Source organism: Coregonus lavaretus (assembly GCF_964263955.1).
Source record: "Coregonus lavaretus genome assembly, chromosome: 31".
Classification (NCBI taxonomy): Eukaryota; Metazoa; Chordata; class Actinopteri; order Salmoniformes; family Salmonidae; genus Coregonus; species Coregonus lavaretus.
Window position 1 is genome coordinate 29288237 of NC_140018.1, and position 25487 is coordinate 29313723.

Here is a 25487-nt window from a genome sequence, read left to right on the forward strand (position 1 = left end):
GTGTGAAATAGGGAAAAATAAGCACACACCAAATTGTTATTGTGCAAACAGACTGAAACTCAGACTACTAAGCATTGGCTGACAACTGATATTTTCATCTGCTTCCAACTGTTGAACAGATCAAGTATGCACTCTCTCTACACAAGATGTCTAGCCAACAGCATGATTCATTGATGTGTCTTCCATGTCTTAACCACAACTCATTAGCAACCGAGCAAGTTCCGCTTTCAGTCACATTGTGTTGACAAATGACATCCAGACACAAAGAGAAGAGTTTTCTCCAAGCCCAGATATTTTCCATTTCAGAAACACTCCAGTTTCATCATAGAAATACGTCCCATTGCCTGTGCATGTGCCCCTATGGACCCTGGTCAAAAGTAGTGCACTATAAAGGGAATTGGGTGCCATTTGGGACACAACCTGTGTCTGGTGAACACTCCCTGATTTATTATCAGTTTCATTCTATTCTCTGGAAGCCTGGTCCTACTTTTGAAAGCATGTTCTGGCAGGAACTCGAATGTCATCATCCATGGAAATAGAATGAGAGAAATTATAATTTGATGGGATCACTTGCCAAAGGTATAGTTATCTCTATGGTGACAAGGGTTTTTATGGACAAAGTGGGCCTCAGTTCAGTTATACTGTATTGATTTGTCTTTCTGTTTTTTCACCTCATAGACTTTGTGGAAAAGTGCATCGGACAGGAGGCCAAATACGAGGGCATCAGGCTTCTCTTTGATGGTTTTCAGCAGCCACTTCTTAACAAGCAGGTAAAGCTAACAGCCAAACAAGGAGACAAATAACAGCTTGTCTGCAGCTAAGGTCTCATGGTGGATTATCTGTTTTCTCTCCTCTTGTTTCTGTCCTCTGCCCCTCAGATGACTTACGTTCTGATGGATATTGCTGTCGAAGAACTGTTTCCAGAGATCGGCAAGGTAAACTCCTAAGAATTATATATACACAGGGCAACCATTTGTAATCCGTTTGTCATATTAAGTATGCCATCTTGTGACTTGGAATGTAATTACTCTGCTGTATAACACAGTTTTGGATACATAATGTCTTATTGAATTTAAGCATCGCTCTGACACAGGGCCCCTTAAAGTTTACGCTCACTTTGTGTTTTGTTAATGTGGTTATCAACTGCATGTCTTTTCCAAACTATTTAGACATTTAAGACCCATTTATTTATAAAGTAGAAAGGTACCAGGATGTAGTTTGTGTACCTTCCGTTGGATACTGTGATGATATGTTGTCTATTCAGCAGGGACAGAGAGAGTCATCGGCCGACAGTAGCCAGTGGATGTAGATAACAGGAAATGCAATACACTTAACAAATGCCAATGTCTCTGGGAGCATATCAACATTCCAATGTACAATAATAAAATATATTTCTTGATTTTACTGGGTGGTCAAAGATCATATTTTATCTGGCTTATTGGATGTCATGGAAATTCTTACACAGGGACACTCAGTCAATCTTAAATGAATCATCCTCTATTGTCAGTGCGCTGGAGAGGTTCCAACCAACTCAATGCACCATAGTACACATGTCAATCAGGAGCTCTACTCGGGGCAGTCCCAGCAGTTGTCTTATATACGACTATACACATTTAACATTTAAGTCATTTAGCAGACGCTCTTATCTAGAGCGACTTACAAATTGGTGCATTCAACTTAGGATAGCCAGTGGGACAACCACCACTGGGGAAGGTGGGGTGTAGAAGGATTACTGTTAGACTATTCCAGGTATTCCTTAAAGAGGTAGGGTTTCAAGTGTCACAGAAGTTATATTTGCATGATTTAGCATAATTAATTAATCATTACTGTTTTGTTTCATTAATGTGACTGACCAATACTGGTTCATAACATGTGACAGACCAATACCTCACGAGGCTTCTCTCTAAGCTGAGACCTTGAAACTGAGATATCTTTCGTTCTCATAATAAGGTCTGGGCGTACTGCCAAATTGCAGATACTGATAAGTGAGGATTCGACCGATCAGTCACTTGCACGAACAGATTTTAGCTTCCTCAAAGGAGGTTCTATCACAATATTATAGTCCTATTAAAGTAAGGGAAATCAACACAGAAAAAAAACACGTCATTTCAAACCGTTCATTCTGGGTTGTACAATCCAATTAGTATGGTAATACTATAATCATAATCGAGGTTATACTTCTATTAATGGGAGTAAGTATCAAAAATAGACACACATGCACAAGGGATCTGTAGATTCAGAGGTGAATAAATCTCTCAATGTTAACCATTGTTTCCATATCACAATCGGATTGGCCTATGTTTTTCACTAACTGTCCCTGGGACATCAACTTAGTCAAAATATAAATCCCTGTTGTTTAACAGTTCTGCTAAGACCTTCAAAAGGTTGGTGCTGGCTCATCAGCTCAGTGTTCCACATAATGTAAACAGGTTAAGGGTTTAGATGACCTTTTCCTCAACTTGTTAAATGAAAACAACCTTCAATCATTACTCATCGTCCGTATCTACAGGGGCAAATGGGAGCTCATCCAGAGTTGGCAGCTCATTAGTTTCACCATCCTCTGGAGGAGCAGAAAACATGATAGCTGCTGAGATCTTATCAGCCAGAGCAGCATGTTAATAACATTTCACAGGGAAGAGAGAGAGAGAGAGAACACGTTATAACAGTTTCACACCAACCTTAATAAGAATGGGATTGGGGCAAGGTTTGCCCAAGCTACAATCTAGTTAGCTCTCCTCACATTTTAGACACTGATATGTGAGGATTCGTCTGATCAGTCACTTGCATGAACACAGAAATTGGTTATTAGAACAGCACATGAATGGAACATAGGAATGTATAGAATAGAAAAGCACCAACATAACAATTTCCATCACAGTATGTTGTCTACTCAGCAGGGACAGAGAGAGCCGGTAGTAGCCAGTGGATGTAGATAGCATCATGCTTTCCTTCCCTGGAGCCAAAGGAAGTGCAATACACTTAGCAAATTCTGGGAGCATATCAACATTCCAATGTACAATGTCATCTTTTCTGGTTTATTGGATTAAATAATTCCTTGCTGGCTGCACACTGGTCAATCTTCAGCTTGATGTGTCAATTTAAGATGTCTTCCCTTCTCTAAGTGAGATGACTGTTATCCAGACCAAATGAATGTCTCTGTTTTGATGCGTTTTGTGTATTTTGTATGGTAACTATGGTTTAATTTGTGTATTTTTACAGCAGAGATGCAGGCTGGCGCAATAAGCTGAGTTTAGACCTGTGGTTAGGGGCATGTTTAGTTTCTCACATCCAAGTTTAAAGTCAACTTCTCCGTTTTCTAAATTGAGGTTGTATCCTGCATATGACCTAATACGATTTCCATCTGTCCTCCCTTGGAGTCTTGTATCTGCCGTCATGTTTTAGTCCACTGTGAAAAGGAGAAACGTTCTGTGGATGTGGTAATCGGCAACACCATGTGCATTCCCAGTCCACTGGTGCCAGCCATCAGTGGAGATGAATGGTTGGCCCCTGTAATGAATAAAGCCTGTGGGAGGTTGAGACAGAATGGCCCTTGTCCTCAGAATACTACTCTGCCCTGTGTCCTTGACACAGTTCTGATCAATGGTGAGAGCAGCAAAGCTCCATGACACACCACTCACAAGTTGGAGTCACTGAGGGATTTCATTGTTTCCTTTTTGAAACGCTACATTAGATGGAATTACACATCATGGGAGGCATTCCATAGTTTTGAGACTTTGTACTTTTTTTTTTGCATGAGAGTCAGTTCAATGTCGGCTTTTAAATCACTGTTGAATTGTTAGTTGATCAGTTATATGCAGAAATAGCTACTAGACAAAAAAAAAGAAAATAACCGTTTGTTCATTTATTTTTCTAACGTTGACGCTTTTGGTACACATCTGTATAATGTACTACTACCAAGCTTATTTCAATATCACAACTACGCCAAATATAAAACATTACATTTCACATTTATCATAGGCTATTTACAAATTACAACTCGGAGAAAAGCTCCATTTACATGACCTCTTTGGTTCTCAATGTATTTCTCTAGAATAAACAGGTATTTGACGAAACAAGCTAACCAACTCTAGTACAGTCCAAATCAGATTTTCTACCATCCTATCAAAAACGACAGTATAGAGTGAAACCAGGTATAGGATTCATGACCATAGAAAAGTCGCTACCTTGCCTTGTAAAGAATTGTCTCTAAATGTTTACAAAAGGTTGATCACCAACTTGTTTATCTCCTTGCGAGATACCTCTCTGGTCCAAAAGAGCTTTAAAACATTTACAAAGCTATTATAGAGCTCGGTGTTTGTATATCTTCTCCCATAAACTAATGCTGGTTAAGCATACTCTGCCCAGTGCACACATTAAAAACAGGCAGTGGTCATCTGTTTCCATCTCTGTTGAAGTTTGCTTATGTTGGTACTCTGAGGGACTATTATTATATAACAGAATTTCTGAGCAAGAGCTTGACAGCAGTTACTGTACATGAGACTTGACAAAACAAAACCTGTGTTTAGAGAAGTACAGTGCATCATTTACAGTGCATATCAAGCTGCAGTATTTATATAGAAATATCTAAGCGCATTGGAGAAATATCCATGAACAATGTCCTTTAAATTTGACCTCTCACTAGACTAACTAGAATTGTGAACTTCCCTTGGATGCTGAGTTGGTGAGAAGAACACATCCGATGGCGAGCTAGTGTTGCAGCCAGGAATCTCATAGGCTCCCAGACAGAGCCATCACCAGCCCCAGCAGGATTAACAGAGTTGTGTGTCCAGGTCCTCCTGAATTTGAGTTGGAAATCTTGATACGTCCTTCTACAGCTGGATGCAACTTCTTCCTCTCAGTAATGTAGCTGGCCACCACCGAAATGTCCATGTCACCTGTAAGAGAAACTTATTTTTTTCAACCCCATGAACTGGTCAACCAACAACTTTGATCTGATAAGTAATGGTTGTGCAACCACAGTGCAACAGAAAATGCCCAAGGGGTTCCTGTTCATAAGGAAGTTATGAGTCTGTGAGCTCATCCCTAGAGATACATTGTATGCATCCCAAATGGCACCCTGGCCTATTCCTTATTTAGTGCAGTACTTTTGACCAGGGCTCTGGTCAAAAGTAGTGGACTACAGGGTTGGGGTCAATTGCATTTCAATTCTGGACAATTCAGGAAGTACACTGAAGTTCTAATTTTAATTCCAGTTCTCTTCCAATGCTGTTCTATGAGGAAAATTTGGAATTGGAATTTGGTGGTTTACTTTCTGATTTGACTGGAATTGACCGCAATCCTGGTGCACTATACAGGGAATAGGGTGCCATTGGAGACAACCATAGTGTTCTAATCTATTCAATTCTATGCGCTCACCACTATCGTGTTTTAGCTTCTCCTCTTTGATCATGGAGAATCCGTCTCCTCCTTCCACCAGGTAGGAGGGCAGGACCACCTTGTATAGCCTGCTGTCGTCCAGTGGCTCATAGACAGGCACCCGGCAGTTCGTACAGAGCACACTGATACTCCTGGCACGCTCCCCAGGGGGCCTTGACATATCATACTCTACATGGAATCCTATTGAGATCATATGAGGAAAATAAAGTCAGTCCAAAACAGTTGGAGACCAAACACTAAAAGGGAAAAGCAAACAAATGTTACAAAAACTAGAGTAAATTCAATGTAGGTGCACAGGCTCTTGGAGATAGATAGCTACTAGAGACAAGTGCCTGATGTCAACTGGTTGATGTCATATTGTGACCCTTTTACCAATTAAAATTAAACAGTCTGATACCTGATACTTGAAGGAATTCCCCTGTGTTCCCTCCATATCTCCTGACGGAGTGCTCAAAAGCCTTCCTCAGAGTGGAGCCCTTCAGCTGCACCAGATCATAGGTGCCTCCAAATGGCAACACAGCAATCAGGTCTTCCATCGTGATGGAACCTAAAAAAAATGTCACATTTCACTCCGTTTCCACATTGCCTCAGCCAATGCTGGGATTTATTCTCTCAAACACACAAGGCCGGTTTCCTGGACAAAAAACCAAGCTCAATGGAGAATCTCCATTGAAGTTATTTGGGTTGTCCATGATTAGGCTTAATCTGTGTCTGGGAAACGGCTCCATAAAGGCACACACACACTCACCATTTCGACTGCGTTCATCTATGGATGACCGTATTGATCCCCCTTGGAGGATGCAGGAGCTGACATGGTTCCACTGAAGCTCATCTGCATATTTAATGTTGTGGTGTACCTACAGCAAAAAAACTGGATGTTATTAGTAGGCTACAGACTGACCGAAAGGTACCAAGTTTGGGTAGCTTACCTGGGTATTACTAACTCACCATAGCGTCGCAGATTAGGTTTCCCAGGTTGCACTCTCGGAACCTGCATTCTTCAAACGTTCCATTGAGATACACCAGGGTCTCCCCCACATACTGGGAGGAGTAATTTGCCAGGGCCTTTTTCCATTTGTTTACTTCAGCAAGAATACTGGGGTCTGACGAGGAAATCATATGCAGTTACTGGGTCGATTCGGTGCCTTTTGAGAAGTGTAACTTGGCTAAATATTACTTGATTTCACCTCATTTTAACATTCGGTCATAAAGAACATGTTAAAATTAATAAGAAAACATGTTTTCCCATCTCAAGAGGTTAAATAAAAATTTTACTATTGTAAGTGCCTAGTAAGTGACAAATAAAGTAACAGGGTTGACTGTAACAGGGTTGACCTTAACAGTGTTGACGATTTAATCTTAAAATCAGCCATAAAGCACCTCGTGACACAGGGAATGGAAGCTTGTTGTGTGCAACAGGGAGTGGCAATTGAATGCAAGCTTCACAAAACGATATACACTGCTCAAAAAAATAAAGGGAACACTAAAATAACACATCCTAGATCTGAATGAATGAAATAATCTTATTAAATACTTTTTTCTTTACATAGTTGAATGTGCTGACGACAAAATCACACAAAAATTATCAATGGAAATCAAATTTATCAACCCATGGAGGTCTGGATTTGGAGTCACCCTCAAAATTAAAGCCACACTACAGGCTGATCCAACTTTGATGTAATGTCCTTAAAACAAGTCAAAATGAGGCTCAGTAGTGTGTGTGGCCTCCACGTGCCTGTATGACCTCCCTACAACGCCTGGGCATGCTCCTGATGAGGTGGCGGATGGTCTCCTGAGGGATCTCCTCCCAGACCTGGACTAAAGCATCCGCCAACTCCTGGACAGTCTGTGGTGCAACGTGGCGTTGGTGGATGGAGCGAGACATGATGTCCCAGATGTGCTCAATTGGATTCAGGTCTGGGGAACGGGCGGGCCAGTCCATAGCATCAATGCCTTCCTCTTGCAGGAACTGCTGACACACTCCAGCCACATGAGGTCTTGCATTAGGAGGAACCCAGGGCCAACCGCACCAGCATATGGTCTCACAAGGGGTCTGAGGATCTCATCTCGGTACCTAATGGCAGTCAGGCTACCTCTGGCGAGCACATGGAGGGCTGTGCGGCCCCCCAAAGAAATGCCACCCCACACCATGACTGACCCACCGCCAAACCGGTCATGCTGGAGGATGTTGCAGGCAGCAGAACATTCTCCACGGCGTCTCCAGACTCTGTCACGTCTGTCACATGCTCAGTGTGAACCTGCTTTCATCTGTGAAGAGCACAGGGCGCCAGTGGCGAATTTGCCAATCTTGGTGTTCTCTGGCAAATGCCAAACGTCCTGCACGGTGTTGGGCTGTAAGCACAACCCCCACCTGTGGACGTCGGGCCCTCATACCACCCTAATGGAGTCTGTTTCTGACCGTTTGAGCAGACACATGCACATTTTGGCCTGCTGGAGGTCATTTTGCAGGGCTCTGGCAGTGCTCCTCCTGCTCCTCCTTGCACAAAGGCGGAGGTAGCAGTCCTGCTGCTGGGTTGTTGCCCTCCTACGGCCTCCTCCACGTCTCCTGATGTACTGGCCTGTCTCCTGGTAGCGCCTCCATGCTCTGGACACTACGCTGACAGACACAGCAAACCTTGCCACAGCTCGCATTGATGTGCCATCCTGGATGAGCTGCACTACCTGAGCCACTTGTGTGGGTTGTAGACTCCGTCTCATGCTACCACTAGAGTGAAAGCACCGTCAGCATTCAAAAGTGACCAAAACATCAGCCAGGAAGCATAGGAACTGAGAAGTGGTCTGTGGTCACCACCTGCAAAACCAGTCCTTTATTGGGGGTGTCTTGCTAATTGCCTATAATTTCCACCTGTTGTCTATTCCATTTGCACAACAGCATGTGAAATTTATTGTCAATCAGTGTTGCTTCCTAAGTGGACAGTTTGATTTCACAGAAGTGTGATTGACTTGGAGTTACATTGTGTTGTTTAAGTGTTCCCTTTATTTTTTTGAGCAGTGTATTTACAAAATGTCTAGTCTGTCTAGCTATGGGTAACAAGGTTGACGTGTTATGCTCAACCCACTCAGTTGGCCAGAAAATGGCCAAAAAGAGTAGAACCTGCTTTTACACTGTGATTTGACTATTAGCTGTTCAATGTTTGTTTTAAAAAGGAAAGGAGTTTCACCATTTTAAAACGAGAGTTCAGTTCACCTAACAGGGTTCACCTTAAAATGAGGGACAGACGTAAATGAATCACTAATCACATGAAATAAAAAATTATCTTCAGAAACAAAAATAACTAGGGCTTTACAATGATAGTGAAACTGAGAAGTTTTGGGATTAAGTGGATTAAAATCGTCCTAAAAGTGACAGGTTTGACGGAGGGACATGTCAAATGCTGAATTTTGGCATTTTAGGAAGCCTTTATTTATATTACAAATAATATTTATTGAATTCTCCATGTGTCTATATTAAAGTGCACTTCATTTAATATAACAGGCTTTAAAATTAAATATTGGTGCACAATTTCTACTTAATATCAAAGGGACGCAAAAGGCCCTCATTTCATGGAACGGCCCTACTATATACTCCATACAATATAAAAAGTCAAATAATTTTATATATAATAATGATATTGATAGTGGTACTGAAACTGATGTATTCTTGACGTAAAAAAAATTCAAATAAATAGCAGATTGGTAACATAGTGAACTAATGCTTAAGACACAGTGAAATGCATTCTCATTGAATTAGTTCTTAGTAGTAAATATGAAATAAAAGTCTGAATTAGAAGGTCAACGGTATGTGTCCACCGTAGTGTTCAGTAGTGTTCTCCACCAGACATTGAAATGATTACAAAACATAGGACAGTATCACCATGCTATACAGAGAGTCAAGAAAACCAAACTTGTTATTGGCACACTTATTTCATAAGGGATAAGATAACAGCAATGCTGTGTTACAGGAGGGGGTCGCAGTTCTGGAGCGACCCACTAGGTGTCATCCTCCGACAACCTTAGGCACCTCCTCACTCACAGTCTGGACTAATCATTATCTTATCGGTGTCACCTGTGTCTACCTGTTCACCTGTGTATTTATGCCTTCACTTCCCTGTGTTCCCTTGCTCTGTTTTCTCTACTAGTTCTCGATGCCAAACAGTACTAATCAGTGTCTGATCGCGAGATGTATGTACAGGTGCTTGAGAAGTGTTCTCCCTGTTTCATTGTTGTTTTCAGTCATAGTTAGTATTTCGTATGTTTGCTGTCAGCCTGTTTTTGGAGACCAATTTGCTCCTCCTTAATTTTTTTGTGACCAGTCCGTTATTTTGTATCCTGGTTTTGGAACCACCAGTAAAGATCCTTGTTTCACCATCTCTGCCTAATGTCTATCCTGCACCGCACCTGGGTCACACCTCACACCAACCCTTACACTGCTGATGCAATCGGAAGTCCATTTCACTGTGTAGGTCCAGAATGGCACCCTATTTCCTACACTACTTTTGATAAGGGCCTATAGGGCTCTGTTAAAAAGTAATGCACTATATACTGTAGAGAATAAGGTGAAATTTAGGATGCACTTACTGTCAACTTCACCTGATGTTACTCAGTAGTACTGTACTCACCCTCTGGTACAGAGCTGTCCAGCAGGATAGGGTTGCCTGTGGACTGGACCACATTGCCAGCCTCGTCAAATGTCACCTTGAGGTAACCCAGATATTTCCCAAAAGCAAAGGCCTGCACCACAGGGACGTCCCGCCCATCCTCTGATTTCACCATGAGGGGGTAGGGACCCGCCGGGACCTCGGAGGAAGGTTTCTCTCCTATCGAAACAGTGAATGTAAACAATGGAATTAATGAAGGTTTTCTATCAATCATCAGTTGCATTGTAATCACGCTTAAGAAAACAGCCTTACAACACCTAAATGACTGAATGCATAAAGATATAGACTGGGGTTCAATTAGCTGCTATATAATGTGTCTTGGAATTAATCCAGGCCATAGACTTCTTGGATTCTTACTTTCCCACCACATCAGCCTGAAATACACTGACTTTACAGCCTGAATTACTGAACACAGGGCTTACTGTTTGTGATTTAGTGAACTGTTCTAAAGTGTAGGCCTCACTTCAAAGGGAATCCTTACAGCCATCACTGAGTCCTCTTTAAAAAAGCAGCATAGCGTAGGTACTGAACTTGCAGGCATGGGAACTGGGAACCAGCCAGTACACTGATTCTAACCAATATGAATCATGGCTGTTGCTGTGGAAAAAGCTCAGCACAGCGCAAGCTAACTAGGGCTACATCCCAAATGGCACCCTAATCCCTTTGTAGGGAATAGAGTGCCATTTAGGACGCACCCAAAGAGAAAGGCCATGATGGGCATCACCGGACAGCAGGTAAGACAGGTGGCAGATACTCAATGTTCCAGCTTTTTGAAATTGCACTAACTAAGGATGTGGATGGTCTCAATCATGGACCAAGAGCTGCTGAGGCATAAAGTAATATACTGCCTGTGTAGCAAAAATAGTATGGTGTGGTTGTTGGTTGAGATATTAGTAAGCCTTCTTCTTTGACAGGACTGTAGGCAGAATTTATGTGCTTTGGTTGGACATAAAACATGCTTTGTTGTTTTGTAGTCTCTATGGTGCTGAGGTTAGAGTGAGACCTCTGGCGCTTTCAATTATATTTCAAGTCTGTTTTTGTTACTTGATTTCACTGTTGGATCACTTGTAAGGAGGGGAAACTGTGAAGACAGCCAGGGACACATGCATGTTCAGTTCGGGAATCAATCAACTGTAGGCTCCACAATTCCTTACAAAAACGTATGATAGTTAACCAAATGAAGGTGTTCTGAAGAAATACAGTCTCTACTATGATTGTAACCTCGACCCCACGCTCAGAGAGAGACCCGGCTGGTTGAAATTACTATGATTGTAGATATTAAACAGAAGTAGTCTGTGGCAAACATAATGCATACCGTACCTGTGTACAGAAATGTGTTGCTGTGTCCTCCGATGACCACATCCACACCCTTCACCCTTCTGGCTATTTCTTTGTCCGTAACGAAGCCAGAGTGACCGAGGGCGATGATCTTGTTGACCCCCAGGGTGATGAGTTTGTCGACCTGGGGCTGAAGGGCATCAATCTCATCCTCAAACACTAAGTTAGGTCCTGCAACAGAATGAGGAACAAAAATACATTTTACATCAGGGAAATTATTCAAATGTATCTAGGGCAAAGTTTCCCAAACTCGGTCCTCTGGACCCCAAGGGGTGCATGTTATGGTTTTTGCCCTAACACTACACAGCTGATTCAAATGATCAAAGCTTGACGATTAGTTGATTGTTTGAATCAGCTGTGTAGTGCTAGGGCAAAAACCAAAACGTGCACCCATTGGGGACCCGAGGACCGAGTTTGAGAAACCCTGATCTAAGGGAAGGCATTCTTAAAATCATAGTATAAATATTGGAAGCAAATATGAAACAACCTGGACAGAGCGATCAATATGGATTATTGTGAGGAGAGAGGGACTAGAGTAGGAGGAGCAAAGGCATGAATATGAATAACAATGTAATAAATGAAGCTGAATAGAAGGTTGAGGAGACGAGGAAGATACATTAAGAGAGAGGATGTAGAGGAGCAAAAACTTCAATCAAAACCTTCATCAAGTCAAAACATAATTGTACCTGTTTGTGACAGGGCAGGCGTTTCCTTTGAAGTGTATCCAACCACGCCCACTTTCTGAGCGCCAACATCAAATATTTTATATGGGAAGTAAAGACCGCTGATGTGTGGGGCAAGTGTGTCATCTGCTTTGATGTTAGCACTGAGGACTGTGAACTTTACCTCCTGGAGAAACGGCTTGATAAGTCCCTCCACTTTATTGTCAAACTCATGATTCCCCAGAGCCTATAAAGTTACAAACAAAGGCAAAGGTCATCCACAATATTTCACTGTTAACAACATGTGCAACCAACCATACTGTTCTGGTGTTATTGTGCTGCCAAGTCCATTTTAGATTAGATAAGATTAGATAAACGAATGTTTTTCTTAATCTAATTGCTATGTTAGTGCATGTCCACTAACATCTGTGATTGCACATCTCTTGTTATTTGTTTTATACATGACTAATTAGTGTCCTCCTGGGTTAGGCTTCCTGACCATATTATGAATATGGCTTCAATTATTCCCAGCCAGTGTCACACTGGGAATTGAAGACCTTTGTCTGGGCTAGTCTTCTCCACTACATTGACACCTTGCTCCAAGCTACCTGTCCCTTGTACGTCACAGATGAATACACCATGGAGTACCCTGTCCCTAAAGTAACTATGGAAAATATATCTCTACACACCAAGGATGCATCCCAAATGGCACCATCTTATTCTCTATATAGTGTACTACTTTTAACCAAAGCGCCCTGGTCAAATGTAGTGCACTATATAGGGCAGGGGTACTCAACTCTTACCCTATGAGGTCCGGAGCCTGCTGGTTTTCTGTTCTACCTGATAATTAATTGCACACACCTGGTGTCCCAGGTATTAATATGTCCCTGATTAGAGGGGAACAATGACAAAATGCAGTGGAACTGGCTTTGAGGTCCAGAGTTGCATTTGAGAGGTATAGGGAATAGGGTTCCCTTTGGGAAGCACATCAACAGAGCATTCAAAAGAAATACAACTAAATTAACTAATTTACCGCATGGTGATGTCACCACGGATGGCCAAAACGCCATCCCCACCAAAACTGGCAGAAATTTCAGGCGGCCTTTTCAAACAGCTCTTACACTAAAAGGGCATTATCATCATTTTCACAATATTATTCCAACCTTATAGTGTGGAAATATGTATAAAACAAAGGGAAATCGCAGTTGACTGCACTGGGCCTAAGAGTTTAGTCGGTTAAAAGTGTGATTTGATCTCTACTAGTTCACTTTCTTAGATATGATTGGAAAAAAACATGAAAATATATCCTAGACTAACCATCATGCAATATTGTATGTGGAAAATATGTTTACAATGTTTTAAAGGTCTAATATTATAAAAACTGTGTAAAGCTCAAAGACCAGTGCAAAACAAGGAAAACTGACTGACATAGGGTGACCACGTCCTGGACATATGTAGGACATTCCCGCATTTTGGCCCTTTGTCCCACGTCCCACAACCAAACATATTATCAACAAATTCAATTCCACAAAAAATACTTAATACAAAATATAAAAACATATTACAGCATGTGAATCGTGAATCATTTCCCAAGTGATTCCTGAACAATTCATCAGTATTCTGTGACCAAAATGGCAGCCGTCATTTAACACTGTCCAGTCAAATTGTATTTGCCTCAGTACAAACATGTCTTGAAACTTGGACAGAGTAGGCCAACAGCCGATAAATACAGAGAGGGCCGTATAATTAGCTACGGAGAAATGTACACACAAAAAGAACGATAAAATCAACAGACTGGTTCAAAACACAAGTGTTTCCTTCAATTACTCAAGCTTGTTCAGCAAGAAAAACCAATTTAGAAAAAATGTCAATTTGTCCCATATTTCATTCAGATATTCCAACCTGTCTCTTGCACTCACATTGCACTTATAAAAACATATACAGTACCAGTCAAAAGTTTGGACACATTCAAGGGTTTTTCTTTATTTTTACTATTTTCTACATTGCAGAATAATAGTGAAGACATCAAAACTATGAAATAACACATATGGAATCATGTAGTAACCCAAGAAGTGTTAAACAAATCAAAATATATTTTAGATTCTTCAAAGTAGCCACCCTTTGCCTTGATGACAGCTTTGCACACTCTTGGCATTCTCTCAACCAGCTTCATGAGGTAGTCACCTGGAATGCTTTTCCAACAGTCTTGAAGGAGTTCCCACATATACTGAGCACTTGTTGGCTGCTTTTCCTTCACTCTGCGGTCCAACTCATCCCAAACCATCTCAATTGGGTTGAGGTCGGAGGATTGTGGAGGCCAGGTCATCTAATGCAGCACACCATCACTCTCCTTCTTGGTCAAATAAATAAATCACAGTGTCATCAGCAAAGCACCACCACATCTCCTCCTCCATGCTTCACGGTGGGAACCACACATGTGGAGATCATCCATTCACCTACTCTGCGTCTCACAAAGACACGGCTGTTGGAACCAGAAATCTCAAATTTGGACCAAAGGACAGATTTCCACCGGTCTATTGTCCATTGCTCGTGTTTCTTGGCCCAAGCAAGTATCTTCTTATTATTGGTGTCCTTTAGTAGTGGTTTCTTTGTATCAATTCGACCATGAAGGCCTGATTCATGCAGTCTCCTCTGAACAGTTGATGTTGAGATGTGTCTGTTACTTGAACTCTGTGAAGCATTTATTTGGGCTACAATCTGAGGTGCAGTTAATTGCCACTTTCTGAGGATGGTAATTCTAATGAACTTATCTTCTGCAGCAGAGGTAACTCTGGGTCTTCCTTTTGAGGAGCCAGTTTCATCATAGCGCTTGATGGTTTTTGCGACTGCATTTGAAGAAACTTTAAAAGTTCTTGAAATTTTCCGGATTGACTGACCTTCATGTCTAAAGTAATGATGGACTGTCGTTTTTCTTTGCTTATTTGAGCTGTTCTTGCCATAATATGAACTTGCTATTTTACCAAATAGGGCTATCTTCTGTATACCACCCCTACCTTGTCACAACACAACTGATTGGCTCAAACGCATTAAGAAGGAAAGAAATTCCACAAATTAACTTTTAACAAGGCACACCTGTTAATTGAAATGCATTCCAGGTGACTACCTCATGAAGCTGGTTGAGAGAATGCCAAGAGTGTGCAAATCTGTCATCAAGGCAAAGGGTGGCTACTTTGAAAAATCTCAAATATAATTTGATTTGTTTAACACTTTTTTGGTTACTACATGATTCCATGTGTGTTATTTCATAGTTTTGACATCTTCACTATTATTCTACAATGTAGAAACAGTAAAAATAAGACAAATGGAATGAGTAGGTGTGTCCAAACTTTTGACTGGTACTGTATATCATAAAGATGTGGTAATGGTAATGTTAGAGACTTTTCCAATCGTTGTTGATTCCTGATATTCTGAGTAGTGCAAGACAAGACCTAGGCCAGACAATGTCATAGGTCTATCATCAACCAATCACATTTCTCAAATCCTTCCGGGCTAAATTCCAGCTAAACTTGGAGAGGACAGTTAGGTCTAACTATAGTACTTACAAAAAGCGTGCTTTGTGACGAAGAGCTACAAAAGTAAGTAAATAGCATAAACCGAAAGATACTGTATAAATTAATTTCTTCAAACTTGTGAGGATTGCTAATTAGTTGATCATTCAAAATATTTGCCACTACTTCACTCAATCCCGTTTTAAAAAGTATCCTTTCCTAACTGTTTTACATTCCCTCACACCTACCAGAAAATGTTTCCTTTGCCACATATTCTCAGATTTACATAAAACAGCCACACCAAATTTTGCGCGAGGCAAAAGAGTAGGCTAGTCTTGGTGCCCTTCAAATAGCTCGTTCAGTGCAGCAGAGCACTCCACTTCTCACAATAGTGGTCCTTTAGTAAAGTTTAATCAAAGCTGAATCAATGTCTTGGAATATCATAATGATTAATTAGTATTCTACATATCAGAAACATAATAGTATAGTATAACGTTACTGCTGGGATGGTTAGCTAGATAATTATAATGTGGCCAAAACTCAACTCCGCGCGCCACTAAGCAGAATGTGCTTTTATTGAAACAAAATACTGGAAGGCTCTATAGTTTAAAACCATCTGCTCTAATTTGCTCACGAAAATTCTAAATGCAGATTTTCCCATGAAACTGATTTAGATCAAATCACTGGCATGCAGATGCAGTTTGGACGTTTCACCGTAAAACGTGAAGTATTATCATTCACGATTGACAGTGATGATGGCCTATTTTGAAATAGTGATACACTGTCCCGAGAATGTCCTGCCAAATCATCCTGTTGGGTATTTTAAATGGGGTCACCCTGAGAGCATCCTCCGTTATGAAATGATCCAGTAGCCCACATTAATATTAATTCATATTTTACTGGAATGATGTAAACTGCTTACCATCGCATCGTATCCAAGTTTATTCATAAAATAGGCGGCCTCGGCTCCCTTATATACATTAAACCAAACGGTTCCCTGAAATTGGTCGCCTGCATCCAGCAGCATCACATTCTTCTCCCGGTTCCGGATCTCCTGTATTTTAGTAAACCTCCTTGCCACCCCGGCAAAACACGGAGGCTTGGTGCATTTGCCGTAGCTGTTGCTCGTCTCCTCAACCCTTGCGTGGACATCGTTGGTATGAAGCAGGGTGAGTTCCCACGCGTCCACAGTAGAAACATGACTACAGATGCAGAGGTAGAATAGAAGACCCTTCATGGGCTCACTCACTCCCATCTTCTCGTTGACAGCGCACTGTATTAGAACACTGAAGTTCACCCGTACATTGACTGCACTAGAAGGCGTGGACACAAGAAGGGGTGTTCTTCTTCAATCGTAGCATTGAATTTACATAGTTTGGGTTGGTTTATGTGTGTACAGTGCATTCGGAAAGTATTCAGACCCCTTGACTCTTTCCACATTTTGTTAATTTACAGCCTTATTCTAAAATTGATAAAATATTTTTTCCCCCTCATCAATCTACACACAATACCCCATAATGACAAAGTGAAAAACAGGTTTTTAGAAAATTTTGCAAACCTATTATAAATTAAAAACAGAAATGTCTTATTTACATAAGTATTCAGACCCTTTGCTATGAGCAATTTAGCTCAGGTGCATCCTGTTTCCATTGATCATCTTTGAGATGTTTCTACAACTTGATTGGAGTCAACCTGTGGTAAATTCAAATGATTGGACATGATTTGAAAAGGCACACACCTTTCTATATAAGGTCCCACAGTTGACAGTGCATGTCAGAGCAAAAACCAAGCCATGAGGTTGAAGGAATTGTCTGTAGAGCTCAGAGACAGGATTGTGTCAAGGCACAGATCTGGGGAAGGGTACCAAAAAATTTCTGCAGCATTGAAGGTCCCCAAGGACACTGTTGGGATTTGTTTTCTAATAATTGGATTGAAGTGATGAATAGCTTAGAAGGAATGCATTAATGAGGAGCATAGGTTTGTACTATACTGATATAAATTGTTTCACATAACAGGCTGTGATTCATGTGTGGAACATTAGGGGAAGGACAGATAAGACTTGTATTTCTTACAGATACGAACACTGTCTCTTTGTTGTCTGTGAAACCGTCCCTGGATGTAGGAATGTACAGTCTTTTGGGTGCTGACTCTACAGGTTATTATGATAGCAACTTATGCCTGGGAACGGTGGAGCGCCAAGGGGTGGAGAGCCGAGGGGTTGGGACCAACCCGTGCGCCAACGGATTGGCTGAGTAAAGTCTAAACCACACTCAGTCCTTTACTCTGATTGGCCAACAGAAGAGGTGGGAACTCTCTGTCAGAGTATTTGAGAAATAACCTGTAAACAATGGTTTAGTTCTCTGAGTGCCCTGCGTGGTATCTCAGCGGACCCGTATATACGAACCTTCATACTTATCATACATACATTTTGCATATAATAAATTAAGCTTGGATTGAAGATCTCTTGATTCTTATTCCAATACCAGATTTGAATTACGCAATTTCTAACAACACAGTGGCCTCCATCATTCTTAAATGGAAGAAGTTTGGAACCACTATAACTCTTCCTAGAGCTGGCCGCCCAGCCAAACTGAGCAATCAGGGGAGAAGGGCCTTGGTCAGGGAGGATGGTCACTCTGACAGAGCTCCAGACTTCCTCTGTGGAGATGGGAGAACCTTCCAGAAGGACAACCATCCCTGCAGCACTCCACCAATCAGATCTTTATGCTAGAGTGGCCAGACAGAAGCCACTCCTCAGTAAAAGGCACATGACAGCCCGCTTGGAGTTTGCCAAAAGGCACCTCTCAGACCATGAGAAACAAGTTTATCTGGTCTGATGAAACTAAGATTGAACAGTTTGGCCCGATTGCCAAGTGTCACGTCTGGAGGAAACCTGGCACCATCCCTACGGGTAAGCATGGTGGTGGCAGCATCATGCTGTGGGGATGTTTTTCAGTGGCAGGGACTGGGAGACTAGTCAGGATCGAGGGAAAGATGAACGGAGCAAAGTACAGAGAGATCCTTGATGAAAATCTGCTCCAGATCGCTCAGGACCTCAGGCTGGGGCGAAGGTTCACATTCCAACAGGACAACGACCCTAAGCACACAGCCAAGACAACGCAGGAGTGGCTTCGGGACAAGTCTCTGAATGTCCTGGAGTGGCCCAGCTAGTGCCCGGACTTGAACCCGATCGAACATCTCTGGAGAGACCTGAAAATAGCTGTGCAGCGACGCTCCCCATCCAACCTGACAGAGCTTGAGAGGATCTGCAGAGAAGAATGGGAGAAACTCCCCAAATACAGGTGTGCCAAGCTTTTAGCGTCATACCCAAGAAGACCCGAGGCTGTAATCGCTGCCAAAGGTGCTTCAACAAAGTACTGAGTAAAGGGTCTGAATACTTACGTAAATGTGATATTTCAGTACTTTATTTTTTATACATTTGCAAAACATTCAAAGAAAATGTTGCTTTGTCATTACAGGGTATTGTGTGTAGATTCATGAGGGGAAAAAAACTATTTAATCAATTTTAGAATAAGGCTGTAACGTAACCAAATGTGGAAAAAGTGAAGGGGTCTGAATACTTTCCGAATGCACTGTAGATAGATAGATAGATAATTTGGGTATAGTGTGTATATTTATGTTGTATATACAGGGCGCATTTGGGAAAGAGACCTAGGTCTCAGTGTGTCTTCCCTGTTAAAATATAGGTTAAATAAAAAAAGAATAAATGGACAAGTCAAATGGATGTAGCAACTGCTTATTGCCCCTCTAATGCAACAACATCTCCTCTATTATCAAATCAATTTTCCTATTGTGCTAATGATGAGTTCAGACAGCAGCTCATCCTTCTCAGTTCTAAAGTCCAGACTATCAAACCTAGAATAGAAATAGTTCAGACTCTCTGCAAATACAATACAATGCTCTTTTCATTGAACATTAGGCTCAATGTCGTTGGTAGTCCAGAGGGCTTTTTTCCCCTACAAGTTAGGATCCTCTTCATTCCCACATTGACCACTTTGGGTCCACTATTTTACAGTTCTGCTCAGTTCTGACACTCTCCCTACATATTAGTCACTATATTCAACACTACTTTATCATTCATGTACTTTTTATATTATATGTATCCTAATATACGCTTTTATGTCCCTTCCAGAAACCGCAAACCTTCCTACCTACCACAACCATCCTACAGCACTTGAAACTCCAACTACTAAGCCTCCACTCCAACCCCTCCATTCAAACCCCTCATGTGCCCCTGTGTTTCTGTTTTATCTGTGTAATTAATATCCAATACTGGAACCCTATACTTTTGACTTCATTGCATTCTCACCGATGCACCATGGGGGCAGTACTACCCTGAACCAATTAAACAACGATAACTGTACTGAAGTTGTTGCTATACTGCTACAAATGTTCAGTCATAACAGTGCTACTTTGTTTGCAGCCACTAGTCATAGGTGAATAATGTATTCTGTAAAAATAATTACAATACAGTAATGCACTTGCTCTTCAGTAAAGTTCTGGCAATCTTATTTTGGAAACCATATTCAAGGAAACCTAGTTGCACATTACTTATGTAAATTATATATAACCTGTTTCTTGAACACCAGTGATTTTCTTAGGACAAGAATGACTGTGTAAGCTTTAGACAATGTCTCTATCACAGGTCCCAGGGTTACAATATCACATGTGATGGTTCAATGTTCAGAGTAATTGGTATGGCATGGGCCTGACAAATCAATGAACTAATGATATCAACATTGTTATTTACTTTATACCTCACACAACCTTTTCCTGTTGATGGTGGCCAGTGGCAACCCGTCATTCAGGGTAGGTTGGGCAGAGCCCATCCAAGAAGGCTCAAGGTCATTGGCCACAGATAAAATAAAGTCAAATCATGTTATACAGTGCCTTGCAAAAGTATTCATCCCCCTTGGCGTTTTTTCTATTTTGTTGCATTACAACCTGTAATGGACATACATAAAATAGTCCAAATTGGTGAAGTGAAATAAAAAAAATTACTTGTTTAAACAAATTCGAAAAAAATAAATAACGGAAAAGTGGTGCGTGCATATGTATTCACCCCCTTTGCTATGAAGCCCCTAATAAAGATCTGGTGCAACCATAATTAGTTAAATAAGTCCACCTGTGTGCAATTAACTGTCACATGATCTGTCACATGATCACAGTATATATACACCTGTTCTGAAAGGCCCCAGAGTCTGCAACACCACTAAGCAAGGGGCACCACCAAGCAAGCGGCACCATGAAGACCAAGGAGCTCTCCAAACAGGTCAGGGACAAAGTTGTGGAGAAGTACAGATCAGGGTTGGGTTATAAAGAAATATCCGAAACTTTGAACATCCCACGGAGCACCATTAAATCCATTATAAAAAAAATGGAAAGAATATGGCACCACAACAAACCTGCCAAGAGAGGGCCGCCAACCAAAACTCACGGCCCAGGCAAGGAGGGCATTAATCATAGAGGCAACAAGGAGACCAAAGATAACCCTGAAGGAGCTGCAAAGCTCCACAGCGGAGATTGGAGTATCTGTCCATAGGATCACTTTAAGCCTCTGTAGCTCAGCTGGTAGAGCACGGCGCTTGTAACGCCAGGGTAGTGGGTTCGATCCCCGGGACCACCCATACACAAAAAATGTATGCACGCATGACTGTAAGTCGCTTTGGATAAAAGCGTCTGCTAAGTGGCATATTATTATTATTATTATTATAAGCCGTACGCTCCACAGAGCTGGGCTTTATGGAAGAGTGGCCAGAAAAAAAGCCATTGCTTAAAGAAAAAAATAAGCAAACACGTTTGGTGTTCGCAAAAAGGCATGTGGGACACTCCCCAAACATATGGAAGAAGGTACTCTGGTCAGATGAGACTAAAATTGAGTGAATAGTTATGCACGCTCAAGTTCTGTTTTTTTGTCATTTCTTTTTTGTTTCACAATAAAACATATCTTCAAAGTGCATGTTGTGTAAATCAAATTATACAAACCCCCAAAAAATCTAATTTAATTCCAGGTTGTAAGGCAACAAAATAGGAAAAATGCCAAGGGGTGGGGGTGGGGTGAATACTTTCGCAAGCCACTGTATCTACCGTAGCTTTGTTTGGACGAATCATGTCAAAGTCATACTTTCAAAATCTTAGCTAGCAAGCTAGACAAGTGAGGGAGATGTTTTAGTGGACTATGAGATAAAACTGAGTTAATCACAAACATATACAGTATCTCACAAAAGTGAGTACACCCCTCACATTTTTGTAAATATTTGAGTTTATCTTTTCATGTGACAACACTGAAGAAATGACACGTTGCTACAATGTAAAGTAGTGAGTGTACAGCTTGTATAACAGTGTAAATTTGCTGTCCCCTCAAAATAACACAATACACAGCCATTAATGTCTAAACAGCTGGCAACAAAAGTGAGTACACCCCTAAGTGAAAATGTCCAAATTGGGCCCAAAGTGTCAATATTATGTGTGGCCACCATCATTTTCCAGCACTGCCTTAACCCTCTTGGGCATGGAGTTCACCAGAGCTTCACGGGTTGCCACTGGAGTCCTCTTCCACTCGTCCATGACGACATCACAGAGCTGGTGGATGTTAGAGACCTTGCACTCCTCCACCTTCTGTTTGAGGATGCCCCACAGATGCTCAATAGGGTTTAGGTCTGGAGACATGTTTGGCCAGTCCATCACCTTTACCCTCAGCTTCTTTAGCAAGGCAGTGGTCGTCTTGGAGGTGTGTTTGGGGTCGTTATCATGTTGGAATACTGCCCTGCGGCCCAGTCTCCGAAGAGAGGGGATCATGCTCTGCTTCAGTATGTCACAGTACATGTTGGCTTTCATGGTCTGTGGCTTTCATGGTTCCCTCAATGAACTGTAGCTCCCCAGTGCCGGCAGCACTCATGCAGCCACAGACCATTACACTCCCACCACCATGCTTGACTGTAGGCAAGACACACTTGTCTTTGTACTCCTCACCTGGTTGCCGCCACACACGCTTGAAACCATCTGAACCAAATACGTTTATATTGGTCTCATCAGACCACAGGACATGGTTCCAGTAATCCATGTCCTTAGTCTGCTTGTCTTCAGCAAACTGTTTGCGGGCTTTCTTGTGCATCATCTTTAGAAGAGGCTTCCTTCTGGGATGACAGCCATGCAGACCAATTTGATACAGTGTGCGGCATATGGTCTGAGCACTGACAGGCTGACCCCCAAATTTAACACCTGCTCCCCATTCACACCTGAGACCTTGTAACACTAACGAGTCACATGACACCGGGGAGGGAAAATGGCTAATTGGGCCCAATTTGGACATTTTCACTTAGGGGTGTACTCACTTTTGTTGCCAGCGGTTTAGACATTAATGGCTGTGTGTTGAGTTATTTTGAGGGGACAGCAAATTTACACTGTTATACAAGCTGTACACACTACTTTACATTGTAGCAAAGTGTCATTTCTTCAGTGTTGTCACATGAAAAGATATACTCAAATATTTACAAAAATGTGAGGGGTGTACTCACTTTTGTGAGATACTGTAGTTAGAATTCTCTGTTGCTAGGCAAGAACTTAATTGGGTATTTTCTACTTAATGGACATTTTATACTTGTGCTTTTCTATTTACAAATGTTGATGTTCTATGTTCGTGCTATTCTATAAACCAATTTCTGTGTTCATGCAAGTTACTGACTGATCGAATTCTCACTATCAGTATCTGCAATTTGGCAGTACTGTCACGTTCGTTCATAGACGGGTCAGACCAAGGCGCAGCGTGATATGCATACATGTTTATTTTAAACTTAATAAACAACGACAAAACAATAAACCAACGAAACGTGACGTCCAAAGGTAACACACAACAAACCTCACACGGAACAAGATCCCACAACTTAACGAGTGCCAATAGGCTGCCTAAGTATGATCCCCAATCAGAGACAACGAGTGACAGCTGCCTCTGATTGGGAACCACACCGGCCAACATAGAACTACACATACTAGAACATAAACATAGATATACACCACATAGAAAATCACACCCTGACTCAACAAATAAGAGTCCCCTGAGTCAGGGCATGACAGTACCCCCCCCCCCCCCCCCCCCCCCCCTCCCCCCAAAGGTGCGGACTCCGACCGCACAACCTTTACTTAACAGGGTAGGGGCCGGGTGGTCATTCCGCCTCGGAGGCGGATCCGGCTCCGGGCGTAACAACCACCTATTCTCCGCCTCCCTGTTGCGCCCCTGGTCTGGTCTGGACCTCGGCGCGCTGCTTCCCCTCTCCTTCCTCCCACTACACTCCAAGCCCTGTCTGGACCCTGGTGTGGGAGACCCCGAACCTGGAGAGGGGCTGACGTCTGGGTCTGGACTGGAGCCGCTGACCGGAGCTGGATCAGGCACCAGTGGAGCAGATTGCTCTGGCTCTGGACTGGAGCCGCTGACCGGAGCTGGACCGGGCACCGGTGGAGCGGATTGCTCAGGCTCCAGATTGGAGCCGCTGACCGGAGCTGGACTAGGCACCGGTGGAGCGGACTGCTCTGGCTCCGGAGTGGAGCCGCTGACCAGAGCCGGACTGGGCACCGGTGGAACGGACTGCTCTGGCTCCGGAGTGGAGCAGCTGACCGGGTCTGGACTGGACCCCGGTGGAGCGGACTGCTCTGGCTCCGGAGTGGAGCCGCTGACCGGAGCTGGATCAGGCACCGGTGGAGCGGACTGCTCTGGCTCCGGAGTGGAGCCGCTGACCGGAGCTGGACTGGACCCCGGTGGAGTGGACTGCTCTGGCTCCGGAGTGGAGCAGCTGACCGGAGCTGGATCAGGCACCGGTGGAGCGGACTGCTCTGGCTCCGGACTGGAGCTGCTGACCGGAGCTGGACCGGGCAACGGTGGAGCGGACTGCTCAGGCTCCAGACTGGAGCCACTGACCGGAGCTGGACTAGGCACCGGTGGAGCGGACTGCTCTGGCTCCGGAGTGGAGCCGCTGACCAGAGCCGGACTGGGCACCGGTGGAGCGGACTACTCTGGCTCCGGAGTGGAGCAGCTGACCGGGTCTGGACTGGACCCCGGTGGAGCGGACTGCTCTGGCTCCGGAATGGAGCCGCTGACCGGAGCTGGATCAGGCACCGGTGGAGCGGACTGCTCTGGCTCCGGAGTGGAGCCGCTGACCGGAGCTGGACTTGACCCCGTTGGAGCGGACTGCTCTGGCTCCGGAATGGAGCCGCTGACCGGAGCTGGATCAGGCACCGGTGGAGCGGACTGCTCTGGCTCCGGAGTGGAGCCGCTGACCGGAGCTGGACTGGACCCCGGTGGAGTGGACTGCTCTGGCTCCGGAGTGGAGCAGCTGACCGGAGCTGGATCAGGCACCGGTGGAGCGGACTGCTCTGGCTCCGGAGTGGAGCCGCTGACCGGAGCTTGACTGGACCCCGGTGGAGTGGACTGCTCTGGCTCCGGAGTGGAGCAGCTGACCGGAGCTGGATCAGGCACCGGTGGAGCGGACTGCTCTGGCTCCGGACTGGAGCTGCTGACTGGTGCCGGACCAGGCACCGGTGGAACGGGCACGGGCCATGCCCCACTGGTCTGGTGCGAGGAGCAGGCACGGGCCGAACCGGACAAGGAACATGCCCCACTGGTCTGGTGCGAGGAGCAGGAACAGGCCGGGCCGGACTGGCGACGCGCACCACTAGGTTGATGCGAGGAGCAGGAACAGGCCGGGCCGGACTGGCGACGCGCACCACTGGCTTGGTGCGAGGAGCAGGAACAGGCCGGGCCGGGCTGGGAACACGCACCACTGGTTTGGTGCGAGGATTAGGAACAGGCCGGGCCGGGCTGGCGACGCGCACCACTGTCTTGGTGCGAGGAGCAGGAACAGGCCGGGCCGGGCTGGGAACACGCACCACTGGTTTGGTGCGGGGAGCAG

The 25487-nt window shown here is 43.6% G+C and overlaps 2 protein-coding genes across 6 annotated transcripts in view; one reads left to right on the top strand and one right to left on the bottom strand.

Moving 5' to 3' along the window:
- Positions 1-1404, top strand: part of LOC311107122 (sorting nexin-14-like) — a 33866-nt gene extending 32462 nt beyond the window's left edge. For 4 of the 5 annotated variants that reach the window (XM_084149610.1, XM_084149607.1, XM_084149611.1 and 1 more), the window contains 3 exons: positions 679-770; positions 879-935; positions 1265-1404. In XM_084149610.1, coding sequence (XP_084005736.1) covers positions 679-770; positions 879-935; positions 1265-1309 — 194 coding nt within the window. In that variant the 3' untranslated portion in view covers positions 1310-1404. The remainder of the gene's footprint in view (positions 1-678; positions 771-878; positions 936-1264) is intronic. The other variant, XM_084149608.1, reaches the window with a different exon arrangement.
- A 2443-nt stretch (positions 1405-3847) lies between these two features.
- LOC311106841 (5'-nucleotidase-like) lies at positions 3848-16844 on the bottom strand. The gene is made up of 9 exons (XM_084149213.1): positions 16487-16844; positions 12080-12302; positions 11376-11564; positions 10017-10214; positions 6346-6500; positions 6146-6254; positions 5795-5944; positions 5377-5577; positions 3848-4895 (listed from the first exon to the last, which is right to left on the bottom strand). Exons 1-9 carry the CDS (start codon positions 16817-16819, stop codon positions 4729-4731), a joined length of 1725 nt encoding a protein of 574 aa, XP_084005339.1. The 5' UTR covers positions 16820-16844; the 3' UTR covers positions 3848-4728.
- Positions 16845-25487: the final 8643 nt, after the last annotated feature.